We start from the raw sequence: 18,590 nt of genomic DNA on the forward strand, positions 1-18,590 counted from the left end.
ATGGAGTAGGTCAAGTCTTACAATTACCCAAATTGTAGGAAGTCATATGATCTCCAGGCCTAGAGTTCTTTAGAGTAGACCCTAGGTGTAAGCTTCAGGATGTGTTAGGAAGTCACATGATCCACAGGAAGCAGACAACATTAGTGACCATTGGTCAATAATGGTTACTTCCTTTTTAGTTCATCTAATGAAAAGACTTGGGTCTTTTACTAATTAACCAGTTTTACTAGTTCCAGATTCCTAGACCAAAGCACATGTTGGGAGATGGGAGCTGAGAGGAGGGGAATTTTTTTACATTATCCCTTGCACTTGCTTCTGTTCCGATTTTTCCCCTCCCTCCCTCTACTCCCTCCCCTAGATGGCAAGCAGTCCTATATATGTTAGATATGTTGCAGTATATTTAGGATATACAATTAAATATGAGGAAGTTAGACCACAAAAATTATGGACAAGAGGAAATTCTCTTAGAGCCTCTAAATGATTTTCAAAAATTGATAGGGGATCAAAATTGGCTGAGACCTTCATTAGGAATTCCTACACATCAACTAAAGGCTCTATTTGTTATCTTAAAAGAAGACCAGACTTGAAATTGCCTAGACAATTAACTAAGGTATCAGAAAAAACAATTGACATATGTTTGTAGAGGGCTGCTTCCATAAACAGTCTTTAAAAAGAATTGATGATCAGAAAGGGTATGATATTTCCCTATCAAATATACCAATCATGCACTGAGGATGCATTCATCAAGAATTGAGTTAGAATGGCTGTTTCCCTATGCCAACCTAAAAAAAAATCTATCTTTTCTTATGCTTGTAGTGTTGCAGAACTTACAAAAAGAGCATTAAAAAGGGGAATACGATTGACTAGGGAATGCCCAAAGATGGTATATGTGACAGACACTAATACACAAAGAGATGAGTTGTTTTTTTTTCAAATAACCAAAATTGGTAAACATTATTATTCGTGAATCAGGGACCATATGATAGGTATTTAACAAAATATTATAAACAGCCCAATTGTATCAATGGATTTGATTTATTCTTCAAAAAAAAATGTCCTTTCCAAGAGGCCTTGTTAGACTTTACGGAGGTCACAAATAACAAAGGGACCTCGTATTTTGTTCCCACCAAAAAAATTAGAAAATCATTACACCTTTTGAATCAACTCAAAAAGTGTGCTATTATCACACTTGTAAATGACATAGGAGAAATATAATTTTAAACAGAAAATATGCAATGTACACTGAATCATATTGAGATGGCTCACCTTAAAAATCAAAGAGGAGACATGGGTAGATTGGCTAAAATGACAGGACAAGATAATGATGAATGTTGGAGGGGATGTGGGAAAACTGAACACTGGTACATTGTTGGTGGAACTGTGAACAGGTCCAACTATTCTGGAGAGCAATTTGGAAATATGCTCAAAAAGTTATCAAATTGTGCATACCCTTTGATCCAGCAGTGTTTCTACTTGGGATTATATCCCAAAGAGATCTTAAAGGAAGGAAAGGGACTCACATGTGCAAAAATGTTTGTGACAGCCCTCTTTATAGTGGCAAGAAATTGGAAACTGAGTGGATGCTCATCAGTTGGAGAATGAGTGAATAAATTATGATATATGAATGCTATGGATTACTATTGTTCTGTAAGAAATGACCAGCAAGATGATTTCAGAGGGGCTTGGAGAGACTTACATGAACCGATGCTAAGTGAATGAGCAGAACCAGGAGATCATTATACACATTGGCTAAAGACTATATGATGATCAATTCTGATGGACATGGCTCTCTTCAACAATGAGATGGTTCAAACCAGTTTCACTTGCTCAGGGATGAAGAGAGCTATCTACACCCAGAGAGAACCATGGGAACACAACATAGCATTCTCACTTTCTCTGTTATTTGCTTGCATTATGTTTTCTTTCTAAGTTTTTCTTTTCCTTCCTTCTTGATCTGATTTTTTTTGTGCAACAAGATAACTGTATAAATACATACATATATATATATATATATATATATATTGGATCTAACATGTATTTCAACATATTTAACATGTATTGGACTGTCAGCTAGGGGAGGGGGTAGAGGGAAAGGGGAAATTTTGGAACAAAAGGTTGTACAAGAGTCAATATTGAAAAAATTACCCATGCATATGCTTTGTAAATAAAAATATTTAATTAAAAAATAAAAGGATACACGGGGCAGTTATTTCATACATTACAGAAAATAAGAGAAAGGAACCAATCTATTTTCATTATGCATGTTCCATTTCACACTTCCCTTCCCGGGCCTATATCAGAAGGAAATGCAATTGCACATTCATTGCTTACGTTTCCTTTTTCATCTGCATAAGGATCACATAATCACTTTCACTAATTGGCTGAAATGCTTAGAAAACAATTTGATGATTGTTCTCTAGTGACCAAGCTAGATGTGTTGCCTAATCTTGTCAGAAGTGTGTACTTTTTCATCCTGGACCTCAGAATTCCTCTATTAACCCAAGAAGGTTGCTCTTTTAGAAATATGGCAAATGGTTGGCACTCATTTTTCTGAATTTTGAAAGCTTAAGTTCATTCATGTTTCAGTAGATATTTTTTCAGGCTACACTGCAATGATGGGGGGACCTAGTAATCATTTTATTGACCATTTATTGGGTTGTTTTGCTGTTGTGGGACTATCTCGATGTTTGAAAACTGATAATGAACTTGCTCATACAAGTAATCAATTTGCAGATTTTTGTGCTCAATATATAACAATTTTCAATTATCAATTGATTCATTATCAATTATATAATATACACCAGGTATACTTTGCAATGGACAAACAATTATAGAAAGGAAAAATTAGGACATGAAAACTGTTCTTCAAAAACAAAAAAGAAAGGAGGAAATAAGGATAAGAGAATAAGATGCAGACTCAATTCAGCCTTATAGACACATGGATACAATGAAAGTTATGTGGAAAAACCCCCAAACAGTTGTGTGGTAGGGACTGGCAGAATTACTAACATAGGGCAAGGAAAGAGATGGTGTGGATCCTGGAGAGAAATATTAAACCTATGTTAGAAAATAAACCTTAAAACACAAGACCCTGTTAATAGACAAAAGAGAAGGAAGAGGCACTGGAGCCATCAAAAAGATCCTCACTTGTTTGGCAACTTTATAATTAACAAAAGAAGGACAACAGCCTCTGAATCATTAAAGGACTCCACAAAAATAACATAGTAGGCATTCATCCAAATTCAACTCTCATGGATGAGAGTTATAACATGGGATGAACCTATACCAGAAATTGTTCTGGTGGGAAACACTTCCATGTTTGTGGGACAACAATATGAATAACTTAGAAAAAAAAACAGTACAGGAGGAATTGTTAAATATAATTTTAAAGGTTTGGAAGGGGATGTTCCATTGTGTTTTTTTAGAAAGAACATGATAAAGAAAAGTGCACAATTAGTATCCATTTCAAGATCTGTTTGGACAAAAAGATCACAAATAATGATAAATGGCAATGAAACATTTATACTGACTTTTTTGGGTCTGAAAGGGATTAATCAGAAAAGTTCCGATTCTTTATGTGTTAATTTAAGTTCACATTCAATTCCTACAGAATTATTATCATTTATATCCTTTCAATTCCAAATGAGAGAGGTATATCAGAAAAAATAAAATTATATTTGTAAAACTGGATTGGAAAGGATGGAATGAATGCATTATTACAGAGAGTGGATTAACCTCCTAAAAGATCCCATAGCAAAGGAACTCTGATGAACAATTGTGGAAGGCTTGGCTTTGTTAGATTTATGGAATCTATCAGAATCATATACCTTAGAAAGTATAGAAAATTTTATTTTAGTAAATGAAAAGTTGAGCCCGTCTTGGAGGGAATCATTCATTTATGTTTGGGGTGAATATAAACATAACGAGAGGTGAAGAAAAATGGAACATTACTTGTTTGAATTGCATTATGTTAGAATGTATTGGACCTAAGATTCCTAAGGACAACATTTTTTTTGTTGTTATTACTGGACCTAGATATTAGTCCTATTACTTTGGGCGATATTATTAAATTTGCAGCATATAAGATGAATCCACATAAATCATTTGCATCTCTTTATATGATCAAAACTGAACATAAGTACAAGACATTTTTGACACAAAATCAAATCTAAATATTAATACCAATTGCTCATGGGCAGATCTGCCAGTATACATTAATTTCCTTATTCAGAGCCATGGAAACAAACTATCAAAAAAACCCACTTGATATGACTAGAAAAAACAAAATTCATCTGCTAGAAAAGGTTAAGAATATCAAAAGAATTAATGAAAAGAAAATATAAAGAAAAATAGCCTAGATACCAGATCTCAAACTACATTCTCAAGCAATAATCATCAAAATTTTCTGGTACTGCCCAAGAAAGAATGGAATAGACTAAGTATACAAGATGGTAGTCAAAGTACAGTGCTTGAGAAAACCAAAGACCATACCTTTTGGAATAAGAACTACTCACTATTTGACAACAACTGCTGGGAAAACTGGAAAACCGAAATGCAATTTAAAACAACTCTGAAGTATCACCTCACACCCATTAGCTTGGTAAATATGACAAATTGGGACACTAATGTACAATTGGTTGAGTTGTGAACTGATCCAATCATTCTGGAAAGTAATTTGGAACTATGCCCAAAGGCCAAGAAATCTCTTAATACCTTTTTATCCAACAATAGTAGATTTATATCCCAAAGCATTAAAAAAAAAAAAAAAGGAAAAGGACCTCCATATACAAAAAACATTTACAGCAACCCTTTACATGGTCACAAAATATTGAAAATTGAAGGAAAGCCCAGCAATTGGAAGATGGCTAAAAAAAACTGATATATAAATGTAATAGAATATTATTGTGCAATAAGAAATAATAAATAGCCAAGTTTCAGACAAACCTGGAAAATTTATGAGATGAGGAGAACCAGGAAAACATTGTACACAATAACAAAAACACTGTGTAATGATCAAGTATAAATAACTCTGCTCTTTTAATCTATATAGTTTTCCAAGAGAAGTATAAAGGACTCAGAAAGGAAAATTCTATTCACAGTCAGATAAACATCACATCCAGATGGACTCTGCATATTGCAGCATACTTTTTACACTTTCTTCATTTTTTTCAAGTTTCTTTTTTTCTTTTGATGTTTCTTCTTTGAAAACTAATGTGGGGGCAGCTAGGTGGCACAATGGATAGAGCACCAGCTCTGAAGTCAGTAGGACTCAACTTCAAATCTAGCATCAGGCACTTAACACTTTCTAGCTGTGTGACCCTGGGCAAGTCACTTAACCCAATTTATTCAGCAAAAATAAAAACAATAAAATAATGTGACTAATATGGAAATAAGTTTTACATGACAATAGCACATACATAACCTATATCAATTTGCCTAATATTTTCAGAGGATGGGAGGGGAATCATGGAAGGAGAAAAATTTGGAATTCAAAATTTTGTAAAAGCAAATGCTAGCCCTATTTGTAGTGGCTAGAAACTGGAAAATGAATGGATGCCCATCAATTGGAGAATGGCTGGGTAAATTGTGGTATATGAATGTTATGGAATATTATTGTTCTGTAAGAAATGACCAGCAAGATGAATACAGAGAGGACTGGCGAGACTTACATGAACTGATGCTAAGTGAAATGAGCAGAACCAGGAGATCATTATACACTTCGACAACGATATTGTATGAGGACATATTTTGATGGAAGTGGATTTCTTTGACAAAGAGACCTGAGTTTCAATTGATAAATGACGGACAGAAGCAGCTACACCCAAAGAAAGAACACTGGGAAACGAATGTGAACTATCTGCATTTTTGTTTTTCTTCCCGGGTTATTTATACCTTCTGAATCCAATTCTCCCTGTGCAACAAAAGAACTGTTTGGTTCTGCAAACATATATTGTATCTAGGATATAGTGCAACATATCCAAGATATAAAGGACTGCTTGCCATCTAGGGGAGAGGGTGGAGGGAGGGAGGGGGAAAAAATCAGAACAGAAACGAGTGCAAGGGATAATGTTGTAAAAAAAAAAAAAAAAATTACCCTGGCATGGATTCTGTCAATATAAAGTAATTATTAAATAAAAATAAAAATAAAAAAGTAAATGCTAAAATTTTCTTTACATGTAACTGGTAAAACACAAAATGCTAGTAAAAATAAAGTTATAGCCTTCAGAAATAGCTCAAAAAGATATCATAAACATCATCTGAAATCTCAGCTCAATGAAAATCCAATCTATTATTCTTCAATATTTATATATGTGCTATTTCATTAGGAAGTGTCTTTCCTACTCTTTTGGAATCTTCCCTTCTTTCAAATACCTTTAAAATGATTCCAAAACATCTTTATAAATTATACTTCCTCTGTCATAGATTTTTTTCATCTAGTTCAGGTCTAGCCATTCTTCCTGAATCAGACTTTTGAAGTATCACCTCACTTGCTTCTCAGAAAACATCAGATATTGAGTTGGATGAATCTAGTGTTCTGCTATTGATGCTAATAAAAATAGAAATATTGATAGTTTACTTCAATTTCATATTTATTTATTGTTACTCTTCCCATTTCATAGACAAATCCTCTCAGGATGCTCTGGTTTAGGCTTCATTTGAAACAACCTACAGGATTATTCTCCTCAATGTCGTTTCATTCCTTTGTAAAGCAACAGTAATTTTCATCTTCTTCATCAATTTTTTTATTTTTTATTTATTTCTTTTTACAAATTACATTGTATTTTAAGTTTGAATTAATCTTAGCTATAATAGCTTTCTTTTTGGCAGAGATGATGTTTCCCAACTGACACAACTGTTATTTTGGCCTCTTTGGAACAATGGTTTAGTATTTGATTGATATGTCTATTTCTCATTTTGGAGAGTTAATAGCTAGTTTAATCACAACAGATTATAATGATTATAATCACTATCTGTGTTTAATCTTTATGCTTTCATTTGCATTCATTTTTATCTTAACTCTAGCCAGTCTATGATCTGAATGACCATAGACAATTAATTATGAAATTATTCCAACAGTGGTAACCAGTCATTTTTGTCTAGCAGTATGATGTCAGTTTTATGTTTGGGATTGAGTTGCTGTTGTTGAATTTGTTTTTGTTGTTGTTGTTGTTGTTGTTGTTTTGTGATCAAACCATTTTGCCCCATTTAAATGATGAAATGGAAGATTCAATGACACATTCACTCAAAAGGTTAATTTTGTTCAATAAATAAGCATCACCAAAATGTTTGTGGCAGTCCTTTTTGTAGCAGCTAGAAAATGGAAAATGAATGGATGCCCATCAATTGGAGAATGGTTGGGTAAAGTGTGGTATATGAATGTTATGGAATATTATTATTCTGTAAGAAATGACCAGCAGGATGATTTCAGAGAGGCTTGGAGAAACTTACATGAACTGATGTTGAATGAAATGAGCAGAACCAGGTGATCATTATGCACTTCAACAATACTGTATGAGGATGTATTCTGACAGAAGTGGATTTCTTCGACAAAGAAGATCTTATTCAGTTCCAATTGATCAATGATGGACAGAAGCAGCTACACCCGGAGAAGGAACACTGGGAAATGAGTGTAAACTGTTTGCATTTTTGTTTTTCTTTCCAGGTTATTTTTACCTTCTGACTCTAATTCTTCCTGTGCAACAAGAGAACTATTTGGTTCTGCACATATATATTGTATCTAGGATATACTGTAACATATTTAACATGTATAAGACTGCTTGCCATCTAGGGAAGGGAGTGGAAGGAGGGAAGGGAAAAGTCAGAGCAGAAGTGAGTGCAAGGGATAATGTTGTAAAAAAAATTATCCATGCATATGTACTGTCAATAAAAAGTTATAATTATTTTTAAAAAATAAAAATAAATAAGCATCAGTATTAAGCTAGATGTAAATAATGAGACATATGCTTATCTAAGGTATTTGTTGTCCTGCACAAAGTACAAATAGAATAGATTTGCATGTAATGGCAAAGATTTCTAAGTGCTCCTATTTGGGGATATCAATGTGCTAATTAAATCAAACTTTAGAACACAAAAAAAGGTTCCTTGATGAAATCTAAATTTTAAATTGGCCAAAGAATCCATATTGAAAAAGTAGATAAAAAGTATTTTCCACATTCCCTGAGTTTTAATGGGTAGCTTCACCTAGTTGGTTTATTTATATCTTTGTAGATGTGTTTATATGTATGTATAAATGAATATGTATATGTGTGTGAAAACATACACACATACATACAGTCTCCATGGGCATTGAAGAACAACAATACACTGATTTCTAAATTGTTGGCAAAAGAAGATCCAATTGAATCTCATTTATGAAACTATAGAGCACTCCTAATGATTACATCAAAAGCTCATTTTATAAATATCGATATTGTTTCAGGAATGCTATTTGTCCACAGCAAATTTTTTAAAACCTCAAACTCAAACATATGATCTCAGAAATCAAAATTGTAGATCATTCCAAAGATGTATGGACATATGGATGGGGAGTAAAAGTAGGTGTAGGCAATAATGACTTAGATATAATAAATGGTGTCAAAAACATGCATGAACAGAAAAACAGGTGAGCTAATCCTGTATTGGTAATAAAAGCCAGAAAGCATGACTAAAATATACTGATCCTCAAATATTAAAAGAACAAGGGGAAGGATTCATTATGCTTCCTGTATCCTTTATGGGAAGTTTATGGAAATGACAAAGTCTTGTAGGATGAGAAGGTATGGAAGGATTAAAATCTAAATCTGTGGCATGAGTATCCACAATAATAATATCAAAGGTTCATCAAAGTATTTCATCACATCATTCTTTCACTTATTTGTATTTATCAATGTGCATTTATTTATTTTGCTGAGGCAATTGGGGTTAAGTGACTTGCCTAAGGCAAGATCACAGCTAGGAAGTGTTAAGTGTCTGAGGTTATATTTGAATTTAGGACCTGCTGATTTCAGGGCTGGTGCTCCATTCACTGTGCCACCTAGTTGCCCCTAATGTGCACTTTCTTAAGGGAAATAGAAACAAGGAAAAGCAGAAATTACATGCTGCAATCCTCATAAGTAACATTAAGATCATTTTATAAGAGAATCAACTGAATCATGAGTATATAAGACTTCTATGGGATAATCTTAAATAATTTAAAATCAATTTAAAAAAACTGCAAATAGTAATCATCAGTAAACTAATAAATCGTGTATGCTCACATGAACAGTTGTCTCCCTTTCAAAGTCATTAATGAGTTTTTCTTTTCATAGTTGATCTTTGTTGACAGTTTTACCTTTGTGTAATGACAATCAATTTTAATTATTGTTTATCATTAAGTGTTCCATGATTTAAGGTGTTCTTATTCCTCTAAAAATGTTTTTAAAAAAAAATTTAAGCTTTAATTACTGTACCTTTTACTGTTGTTGGTGGCATTCACATTTGCTCCCATCTTTAAAAAAAATTCTACCAGTTCATAGCTTCTTTTTACAACTGCAACCATAAATGGTGTAAAGCCTTCCTGCAAAATCATAAGATATGGTTACAGCAAACAAGAAATCCATATTTACTTCAATTTAGCTTATGACATTTTGTAAACATCTTGTCAATTTGCTAATGACAGATTAATTAATGTACAGTACAATGGAACAATAGAATAAAAAGACCAGGACAGAAATCCTGTTTCTGATAATTAATTCCTATGAGATCATAAAGCAAATTATTTCACTTCTTTAAGTTTTCTCATTTGTAAAGTGATAGAATGAAACTAGTTATCTCTGGGATTCCTTCTAGCTATTTATATGTTTATCAGAAGGCAGAAATCTAGGATTCCAAGAGACCATTTCATATTACATAAGTATCTTCCTTTCTTACCATATTCATTCCATAATCAATTATTGTCCAAATACAGCCAAACTTATATCCTAAGAATTCTACTAAGATAAAGCTGTATCCTAGCAGAGTTTAAGGTTGAATGGATATGTTCTCATTCCCCTTGAGTATATAACTAAACTCAAAATGCAGCAACTTTAAAAAAATTGCCTTTCCTTGACAGGGCTAAACTTGGAGGAAAGTCATTGGCCTGGAATTTTCCCTCTCTTACCAACCCTCCTAATATGTTTTGTTTTTTGTTTTTTGTTTTTCCATTTTTCTCTTTCAAGTTGCAGTGACTTAAGAATTAAGTCTTTTCTTAGAAATCAGGAGTTATTCGAAAAAAGTAAACATATACTTAAGAATTTGTTCCTATGAAAATTCTTGTCTCTGTGTAGTTACAGCTAGTAGGGGCAAATTTCAAACATTTTTTCCTAAAAATTATAGCAATTCCACATGAGAAATTCAGATTATAAAGGTCTATATATAGAAAAGCATTGTAGGCAATATCTGGTAGAGCTATTGCACGCTGGGGAACAAGACATATATCATTCCAAGAAGATTCTGGAGAGACAAGATGAAATAGAATAGCTAGCTAGCTCCTGCCTCCTGACTCCATCAAAGGCAGCAAGACTTATATTCAGAGCCTACTGCTAACACATATATATACTGACTGAGAGACCCTGCAGTACTCTGCAAGTAGTACTCTAGGATACTTCCCAACACAGGGTTTCTTAACTTCTTGTGTCAAGGACCCCTTTCCAAAATAATGTTTTTAAATGACTAAATATACATAGAAAACAATCAAAGGCAACTTAAAAAACACATAATAAGTTTATAGTTAAGGGATTATCCTTAACTATAAACTTATTATGTGTTTTTTAAAGTTAATGGCCTCCAGTTAAAGAATCCTTATTCTAAGATTAAATCATAGAGCAGGTCCTGATCTAAGTCAGTAGAGGGATTTTCCTCCTTGGGATTTCTAAAGTGAATAAAATCTCCTATGTCCATCATTTTCCTTCCTCACCCTTCCATTCTGAATTAGAAAATTCTGAAGACTAATGAAATTTGACTACAGAATGATTTTAAGTTATTTTCATTAAAGAAATGCTTCCATGGATAAATAAATGATAAAATATGTGAACTGGATCCTGTTTGATTATACATTTTAGCTGATAATCTACTTTATTATCCAAGAAGTTGGCTTCTACCTTGTTTTTTGCTTCGATATTAGTTTCATATGTTAGCAGTTTTTCTACCATGTCTACATTCTGATGAAAGGCAGCATAGTGAAGTGCAGTGTTCTTGTTGCTATCCCTAGCATTAGGATCTGCACCATGATCAAGCAAGATTGTCACACATTCCTCCTCCTGACACTGTACTGCCTGTCAATATAATACAAAAAGATAAATATTGTAATATAAAATTTAGTCTATTCAAGCATCAGTACTGATATTTAAATAAATCAGTAAAGCATATTTTAATCAAAGATTATTTCATTGAATAGCATGGTTAACTAATACATACCTTAATTAAAGGTGTTCGACCATCTTTGTCCCACAGATCTACTTTGCATTTTCTCTCTACTAAGAGAAATACAATAGCTGGATAGCCTTTAGCACAGGCCAAGTGAAGAGGTGTCCTGCAGAAATGAGAAAGCAATGTGATTGATAAGGTACTATTGATTGTACATTACAATGTGATTGATAATTGATAATGAATCAATTGATAATTGAAAATTGTTTATCATTAGGATAATTTTTAATGTAACATGCCTTATTATTCTTATGCCTAAACTATAAATCATTGCCAAAATAAGGAAAATGGTCACTATTATCATCTAGAAAAATACAAAATATGGATTTGATAGACAAAGTTGCCAGAGAGAAAGAATATCCATAGATTTTACTACAGATAGGCACAGGAACTTTGCTCAGTTTCTGACCTCAACTGGTTCACCTCTCCTGAGACATGATGATCATCCCTAATACCTTGGGTCTCATAATACTGACACAAGACTTAATGCAGACACCCTACTGGCATAGACCACTGCAGATCAGAACTCATTAATATAAGAGATCTGCCAATCTCAGGCTCCCTGGTACTTGGGATTACAGGTGGGTTTAACTTTGCCTGGCTGTTAAATATAATAATTTCTTTTCACTAAGAATATTTATCCACAATTACAAATATTTAGCAAAGCAGCTGTCAAAAAAAAACCTCTTACACATTTATATATTATGTATTTGCACAAGCACATGTACATATGTGTGCATTCTCCACTAACTCTTACTGAAATGAAGCATTGTACAGTTGAAGTGACTCTCTTGTTGCCACAGATTATTCCAGTAGTGTGTACCACCACGCTGAAAAGGTTTTCAGTAAGAGTCTGATATATATGCTGTTCACAGCACAACCTAACAAGGTTATAAAGATAACACCAAGTTGGTCAAAGAAGATTAATTTTTTTTTTATTGAGAGCATATCTCAAAGTCCATCTTTGTTTAGTCATTTCTGTCCTGTTAAGAGTTTCTCACCTATGTTGGGTTTTCTTGGCAAAGATATTAGAGTGGTTTGCCATTTCCCTCTTCAGATCATTTTACAGATGAGGAAACTAAGGCAAACAGTATTGAGTAATTTGCCAAGAGCTACACAGTTAGTATCTGAGGGCAGACAAATTCGCAAAGATGAGTCTTCTTGGCATTCTATCAAAAATTATGCTGCTCCTGGCTGACCATCTACCAAGTTTTAAAGAGTATATGTTATGCATTGGTGGAGGAAATATCCATCACAATGAAATCATGTATATTTGAAATGATGAATGTGTGTGTGTGTGTGTGTGTGTGTGTGTGTGTGTGTATATATATATATATATATATATATATACATATATATATATATATATATATATCCCAGCTGCAATAGTGACATTCTTAGATGTAGCCTTAGAAGGATAAAAAAATAGCATCTATTATGTGTTTACTCAGCAGTTTACAAATATTACCTCATTTGATCTTTGTAATTACCCTGGGAAATAGATATTATCTTTTTTTATAATTGAGGAGACTGAAAAATAAATTTGCTCAGGGTCACATAACTAGAAAATGTATGAGGTTAAATATGAATTCAAGTGTTTGAGTACTTAGTATTTAGTAATTAAACAAAGGAGAAAAACAATGAGACTTTTGCATCTCTTAAAAAATAGAACTGCTAATGTTTAAAAATTCCAATTAAAAAAGGGAAAGATGAAATGAAGCCTTTTTAAAACTGAAATTATGAAGGGGAATTTTAAAAGTTAATTGAGATCTGTTAATGCACAGTTTTAACTATTAATTTTCTTTTTCTTAATCCAGATGTACTCCATGCATATCAGCTGTGATAAAAGTAGGCTTTTTTACTCACAAAAGAGATAAGCAAAATAAAAGGAAGACAGGGTAAAAAGAATGATATTCCTGCTAAGGAATGGGCAGAAAAGAGGAAAGAATTTTTATGACATTATTTATTTACATTTGTGAAATTGCTTAAGCAGGAAACGGACAAATAGTGAAAAGGAGGGAGCAAAATAGCATAAAATGCTCATACTAGAGGAAAGAGGGTGAAAAAATAGATGCTGGGTCAACCATTATGACTGGCACCATGGTGGGAGGGCAACTTAGTTGCTGTGCATTTTAGGGGAGAATATAACTGTAAAAGTAGAAGGGAGAGTAAAGAGTCTGAGAGTGTTCTCAATGAATTTATAAGTAACTGGTGCTTGCAGATTCAATGTTCATCGTTTTAGATGTGTTTATACATTAAATAAATATCATCAAAATTAAACTTGGTGAATAATAGTGACATTCTGTTTAGGCTCATTTGCCAGAAGCTCTCTGATCATTATTGAGGACATTTAAAAGTATTTCAACCTTGAAAAGGGAATAACATTTTCTTTTGTTGAATGTCATATTGAATGGCTATAAGATTTTCATTTTTCTTTAGTTTTAGAAAATATTTATATTTTAAATTCATAATTACCTACACTCATTTTTATTATCATTACTATATTTAAATAATTTTTTGATAATCATATCAAAAACTACACACACAGACATATATATATATATACACACACACACACACACACTGTGAGCCTAATTAATTTACAAATTAATATATCCATCTGAAGAAGATCAATAATAATCAGTCATTTCAAGGATCCAATAGTTCATCTGCTTTAACATATAGGACTATTCTTACTTATAAATATCTGCTTTGGCCTTGTAAATGTTAAGAGAGGTACTCTGATGTATAGCTATATGGGCAAAAAATGCTTTTATTTCTTGACTTTTAGGATAAGGAAAACTATTAAGAAAAACTCAAAATATAGCTTGTCACTTTTTATTTCGAAAGCTAATGAAAGATTGATGTTGGAAGTGACATGAAAAATCATTTTACATCAGGACAGGGTTTTATGTTTTCTAAAAACACATTTATTTATTATGTTTTTACAAATTAAGAAAATATAAAATCCAATTTGTACCTTTGAATCATCAAATTTCCAACCAGGAATCCACAGATTTTCAATATATTTAGGAAACAAAATAAAACATACATGTTCTTTGAAAAATACATATGGAGTTTTAATTTCCCTGCATATAATTTCTGTGACTCATGCTTAAGAGATTCTCTTGTATAAATTATTTAATCAACACAAGAGAGGCAGCATAGTATGGTGGATAGAAAACTAGACTGGAAGTTGGGATGACATACGAGGTTCAAGTCCTATCTCTGACACACACTGGCTGTGTATGATCCTGGGCAAGTCAATTTGCCTCTGAGAAAAGCAATTTTTCTAAAGTTCTAGGTTGCAGAGAAGCTACTTACCTGCAGGGGTAAAGGAAGTTCCTTCCTTCATCAATAAAACCACATAAACCATATATCATAACTTCACCTATCTCTATGTTCTAAATCTTTATTTTAACTTGAAAATATGAATAAACTGTTTTTAAGAACTTAGGATTTTTAGAGGGTAGGGGAATTATTAGAATTATTTAAAGAAAAATAAATTGAAGAGATGATAACCCTTTGAATATATGTCATAGATATGAATTTCATTTTTCTATGACTATTAGTCTCCTCTTGCTCTATACTATGTACAACAGATTAGCCTGTTGTCTCCAATAGTTTGGTCAAGAGAGTAAGCATGGAAAAGATTGTTGTTCATCCTAGCACAAAGTATTCCTACCTCCTGATTCCAGGAATTTTCATCAGATGTTTCCCCACTCATAGAATTCTCTTCTATCTCTTGCCCTACCTAGCACAGCTAAAATCCTACCTTCTACAAAAAGTTTTCCCCAATATCCCTTAATACTGATGTCTTTTTCTGTTGATCATTACTAGTTTATCCTGTATGGAATGCCATTTTAAGATGTTTTCATGTTTTCTCCTCCCTTGTAATGGGGGAGTGCTCTCTTTCAGCAGGAACTATCTTACATTTTTTTTTTGTATCCCCAGATCTTAAAGTGTCAGTTACATAGTAGATATATAATAAATATTTGTTGACTGACTGACTGTAGTTCACACATAGTACTCCATCTCCTGACACTAAATGACCTTAATAGCTGTCTCCATGCTTGGAATGCTCCTCACTTCCACCTCCTGGCTTCCTTCAAGTCTCAGCAAAAGTCTTGCCTTCTACAAAAAGCCTTTATCCATCTTCCTTCTAGAGCTATTCCTTTAAGACAACTCTCACTTTAGCTTGTATATATCTTGTTTACACATACATGTTTTCACCCATGTGTTATCTTACAATCTCTCTTCCCTTTCCAATGCATTATACTTCAACACACATTAGCATAACCTCAAATACCTTGACTTCACAGTTCAACTTGCCCATTTCATATGATCTACTTCTTAATCTGATTTCAGCCAGATACAAACAGACTTTTGATAACCCACAATGCAGCACTCCCATTATAAATTTTCAGCTTCTCTTACCTAACTACATTCTATTGTCATTTCTCCTCTTCCTTTGCCTTGAAAACTTAAAATTCTGTTTTTCATCTAGACTTCTAATTCAAGGCCATCACTCCTGCACTAGCTACAACTCCTCTCCTTTCCCCATTTTGATTCCTTGGTGAACCATTTAATATCTTTGTTCATCTCTACTTGCCTTCCATTGAGTCCATTGCCCATTTATCATATTGCTAATTGTGTCCTGCTAAGCCTCAGCTTTGAATGCTTCTGTATATATATATACTGCTAAATAAGGCTGGAGAAAATCATGCAACTGTGCTTACTAGAGCCACTACAAATTTGTTACATGACCTCACTTGGGCTCTCACTGATCCAAGTCCATTATTTTATATCTCCCTAAATGATTTGCTGTGCTACTTACCACTTAAGCTCTTTCAAACCTTTTCATCCCTCCTCAAACCTCCTATGCTTCACTCTTCATCTTCTCAGCTAACAATCGAGCTTCACATTTTACTGGGAAAAAAAACAGGCTATGCAGGGAGATCTCCCTCTTTTTCACCTAATATCTAAATGAGTACTGCCAGTATCTTCTCCTTCACCTGACATGAAGAGTTAGTCCTTTTCCTTGCCAAGGAAAATGCTTCCACATGTACTATCTTAACTATCATTCCTCTAACATTCCTCTTCTTACTTATTTTTCATTTTTTCCCTGCATCCTGGCTATTTTCCTACAAACATGCCTATGTCTTCTTCCCCATTTCCCAAAGAATCCACCCCCACTATCATCCCAAATTTGTCCTGTCTTTTGTAGTTAAATGCCACTAGAAATGCCACCTGTTGACATCAGATGTCTCCATTTAACATTATGTTCTGTCTTCCAAATTCTTCAAAAATATTAATGCCAAATGTAATGGTCTTTTCTCATTTCTCCTTTTGTTAACTTCTCTAAAGCCTTTGAAAATGTAACCTTTTTCTCCTTGATATTCCTTGCTAGTTAAGATTTTTGTTAATATCACTCTCTCCTAGTTCTTTTCCCAAGTATCGGTCCTTTACTGGTCAGTCTCCCTTTTAAGTCCCTTACTTAACTGACCTTCTAAAATAGGAACAATCCCTGCTCCCCTATTCTTTTGTATCTGTTGCTGTTAGCCCATTGCCTGACACATAGTATGTTTTAATAAAAGCAGCAATTAATTTTCTGCCTTGAAATTTTTACTTTTTACAAATTTTTACACATATTTCACCATCTGGGTTATCTAAGTGGCACTATGAATTCTGGACTTGGAGTCAGGAAGACTCATCTTCCTGAGTTCAAATCTGATGTCAGACATTTGCAGTTGTGTGATCCCAGGCAGATTACTTAACCGTGTTTGCCTCAATTTCCTCATCTATCAAAATGAACTGAAGAAGGAAATGGCAAACCATTCCAGTAATTTTTCCAAGAAAATACCCCTAATGTCCTAACAGATAGTCTGACACAGTTGGTTTAGAAATGTCAACATTTCAGCAATAGAAAATATTATTTGCTCCCATGTCGCCATCGATTAAGAATAAGTTAGTTGGACCCTGGCTAAAAGTCAGATGAAGGAGTTTCCCATTCATTAAAACTGGACAGGCAGGAAATAGAGGTGATTCCAACTTTCCGCATCTGCTATCCAGTGTCTAGGAAGCAAAACGTGATCCTGATCTTGTCCCAGGTGCTGAGGAGGATTGCTTTTCTGAGGGAAGCGCGAGACTGGGGAGACACTAATCTCATGTGGAGGGAGGGGGGAGATGTCTTATATTCCTCCGATGGGGGCCTTCCTTCTCTCCCCCTCCCACAACCCTTGCTCTTACCGCTTCATTTTATCTCGATCATTCAAGTTGTGCTTCCCAAGCCGCAGCAACTGATACACTTTCTCCACATCCCCGATGGAAGCAGCTTTGTGGAGCTTCCCATGGTTTTTGTTCCTGATCACATATCCTGGGTTGAGATCTGGTGTTCCATCTTCAAAGTAATTCTGCATCTTAAAGAAGGGGTGAGAAAAAGACGGCTCCTTCTTCTTTCCGAAGTTGAAAATTTTCTTCATCCTGGAGGTAGGCTTCAGGACCGGAGGGAGAACTCGCGGGGACGTCCTCCTTTGGGCCCCTCAGCTTGCTCTGAGGGGGCGTTAAAAAGGGAACTGTCAAAAACCGGAGGCCGGAGGTTTAGAATCCTGTGAGCCCTCAGCAGTTATAACGAATTCAGTCCTAGAGGCGCATGCAACCCTGGCATTGGCAGGTGGGGAACTGAACTGTGCGTGCGTTTGTCAGGTCCCTGGGTCGCGAGGATGCGATAAAGGGAATATGTTTTAAACTAAAGTGATATTTTTCACTTTCAACTAAAAGTGATATTTTTTAATTGGAAAAATATTAAGTGCTCTTGGATAGGCCGAGCGAATATAATAAAGATGACAATACTCCCTAAACTAATCTTATTTATTTAGTGCTATACCAATCAGACTTCCAAGAAAATATTTTAATGATCTAGAAAAAATAACAACAAAATTCATATGGAACAATAAAAAGTCGAGAATCTCAAGGGAATTAATGAAAAAAAAAATCAAATGAAAGTGGTCTAGCTGTACCTGATCTAAAATTATATTATAAAGCAGCAGTCACCAAAACCATTTGGTATTGGCTAAGAAATAGATTAGTGGATCAGTGGAAAAAGTTAGGTTCACAAGACAGAATAGTCAACTATAGCAATCTAGTGT

General features: G+C 34.0%; 1 protein-coding gene across 1 annotated transcript in view; it reads right to left on the bottom strand.

Moving 5' to 3' along the window:
- The window catches only part of LOC127538756 (POTE ankyrin domain family member A-like), a 72,786-nt gene extending 54,770 nt beyond the window's left edge, over positions 1-18,016 (bottom strand). The window contains exons 1-4 of the mRNA XM_051962498.1: positions 17,692-18,016; positions 11,434-11,548; positions 11,118-11,291; positions 9,450-9,556 (exon numbers count right to left, since the gene is read on the bottom strand). Of these exons, the coding sequence (XP_051818458.1) occupies positions 9,450-9,556; positions 11,118-11,291; positions 11,434-11,548; positions 17,692-17,924 (629 nt within the window). The 5' untranslated portion in view covers positions 17,925-18,016. The remainder of the gene's footprint in view (positions 1-9,449; positions 9,557-11,117; positions 11,292-11,433; positions 11,549-17,691) is intronic.
- Between the last annotated feature and the right edge of the window lie 574 nt (positions 18,017-18,590).

This window comes from Antechinus flavipes, chromosome 5 (genome assembly GCF_016432865.1).
Source record: "Antechinus flavipes isolate AdamAnt ecotype Samford, QLD, Australia chromosome 5, AdamAnt_v2, whole genome shotgun sequence".
NCBI lineage: Eukaryota > Metazoa > Chordata > Mammalia > Dasyuromorphia > Dasyuridae > Antechinus > Antechinus flavipes.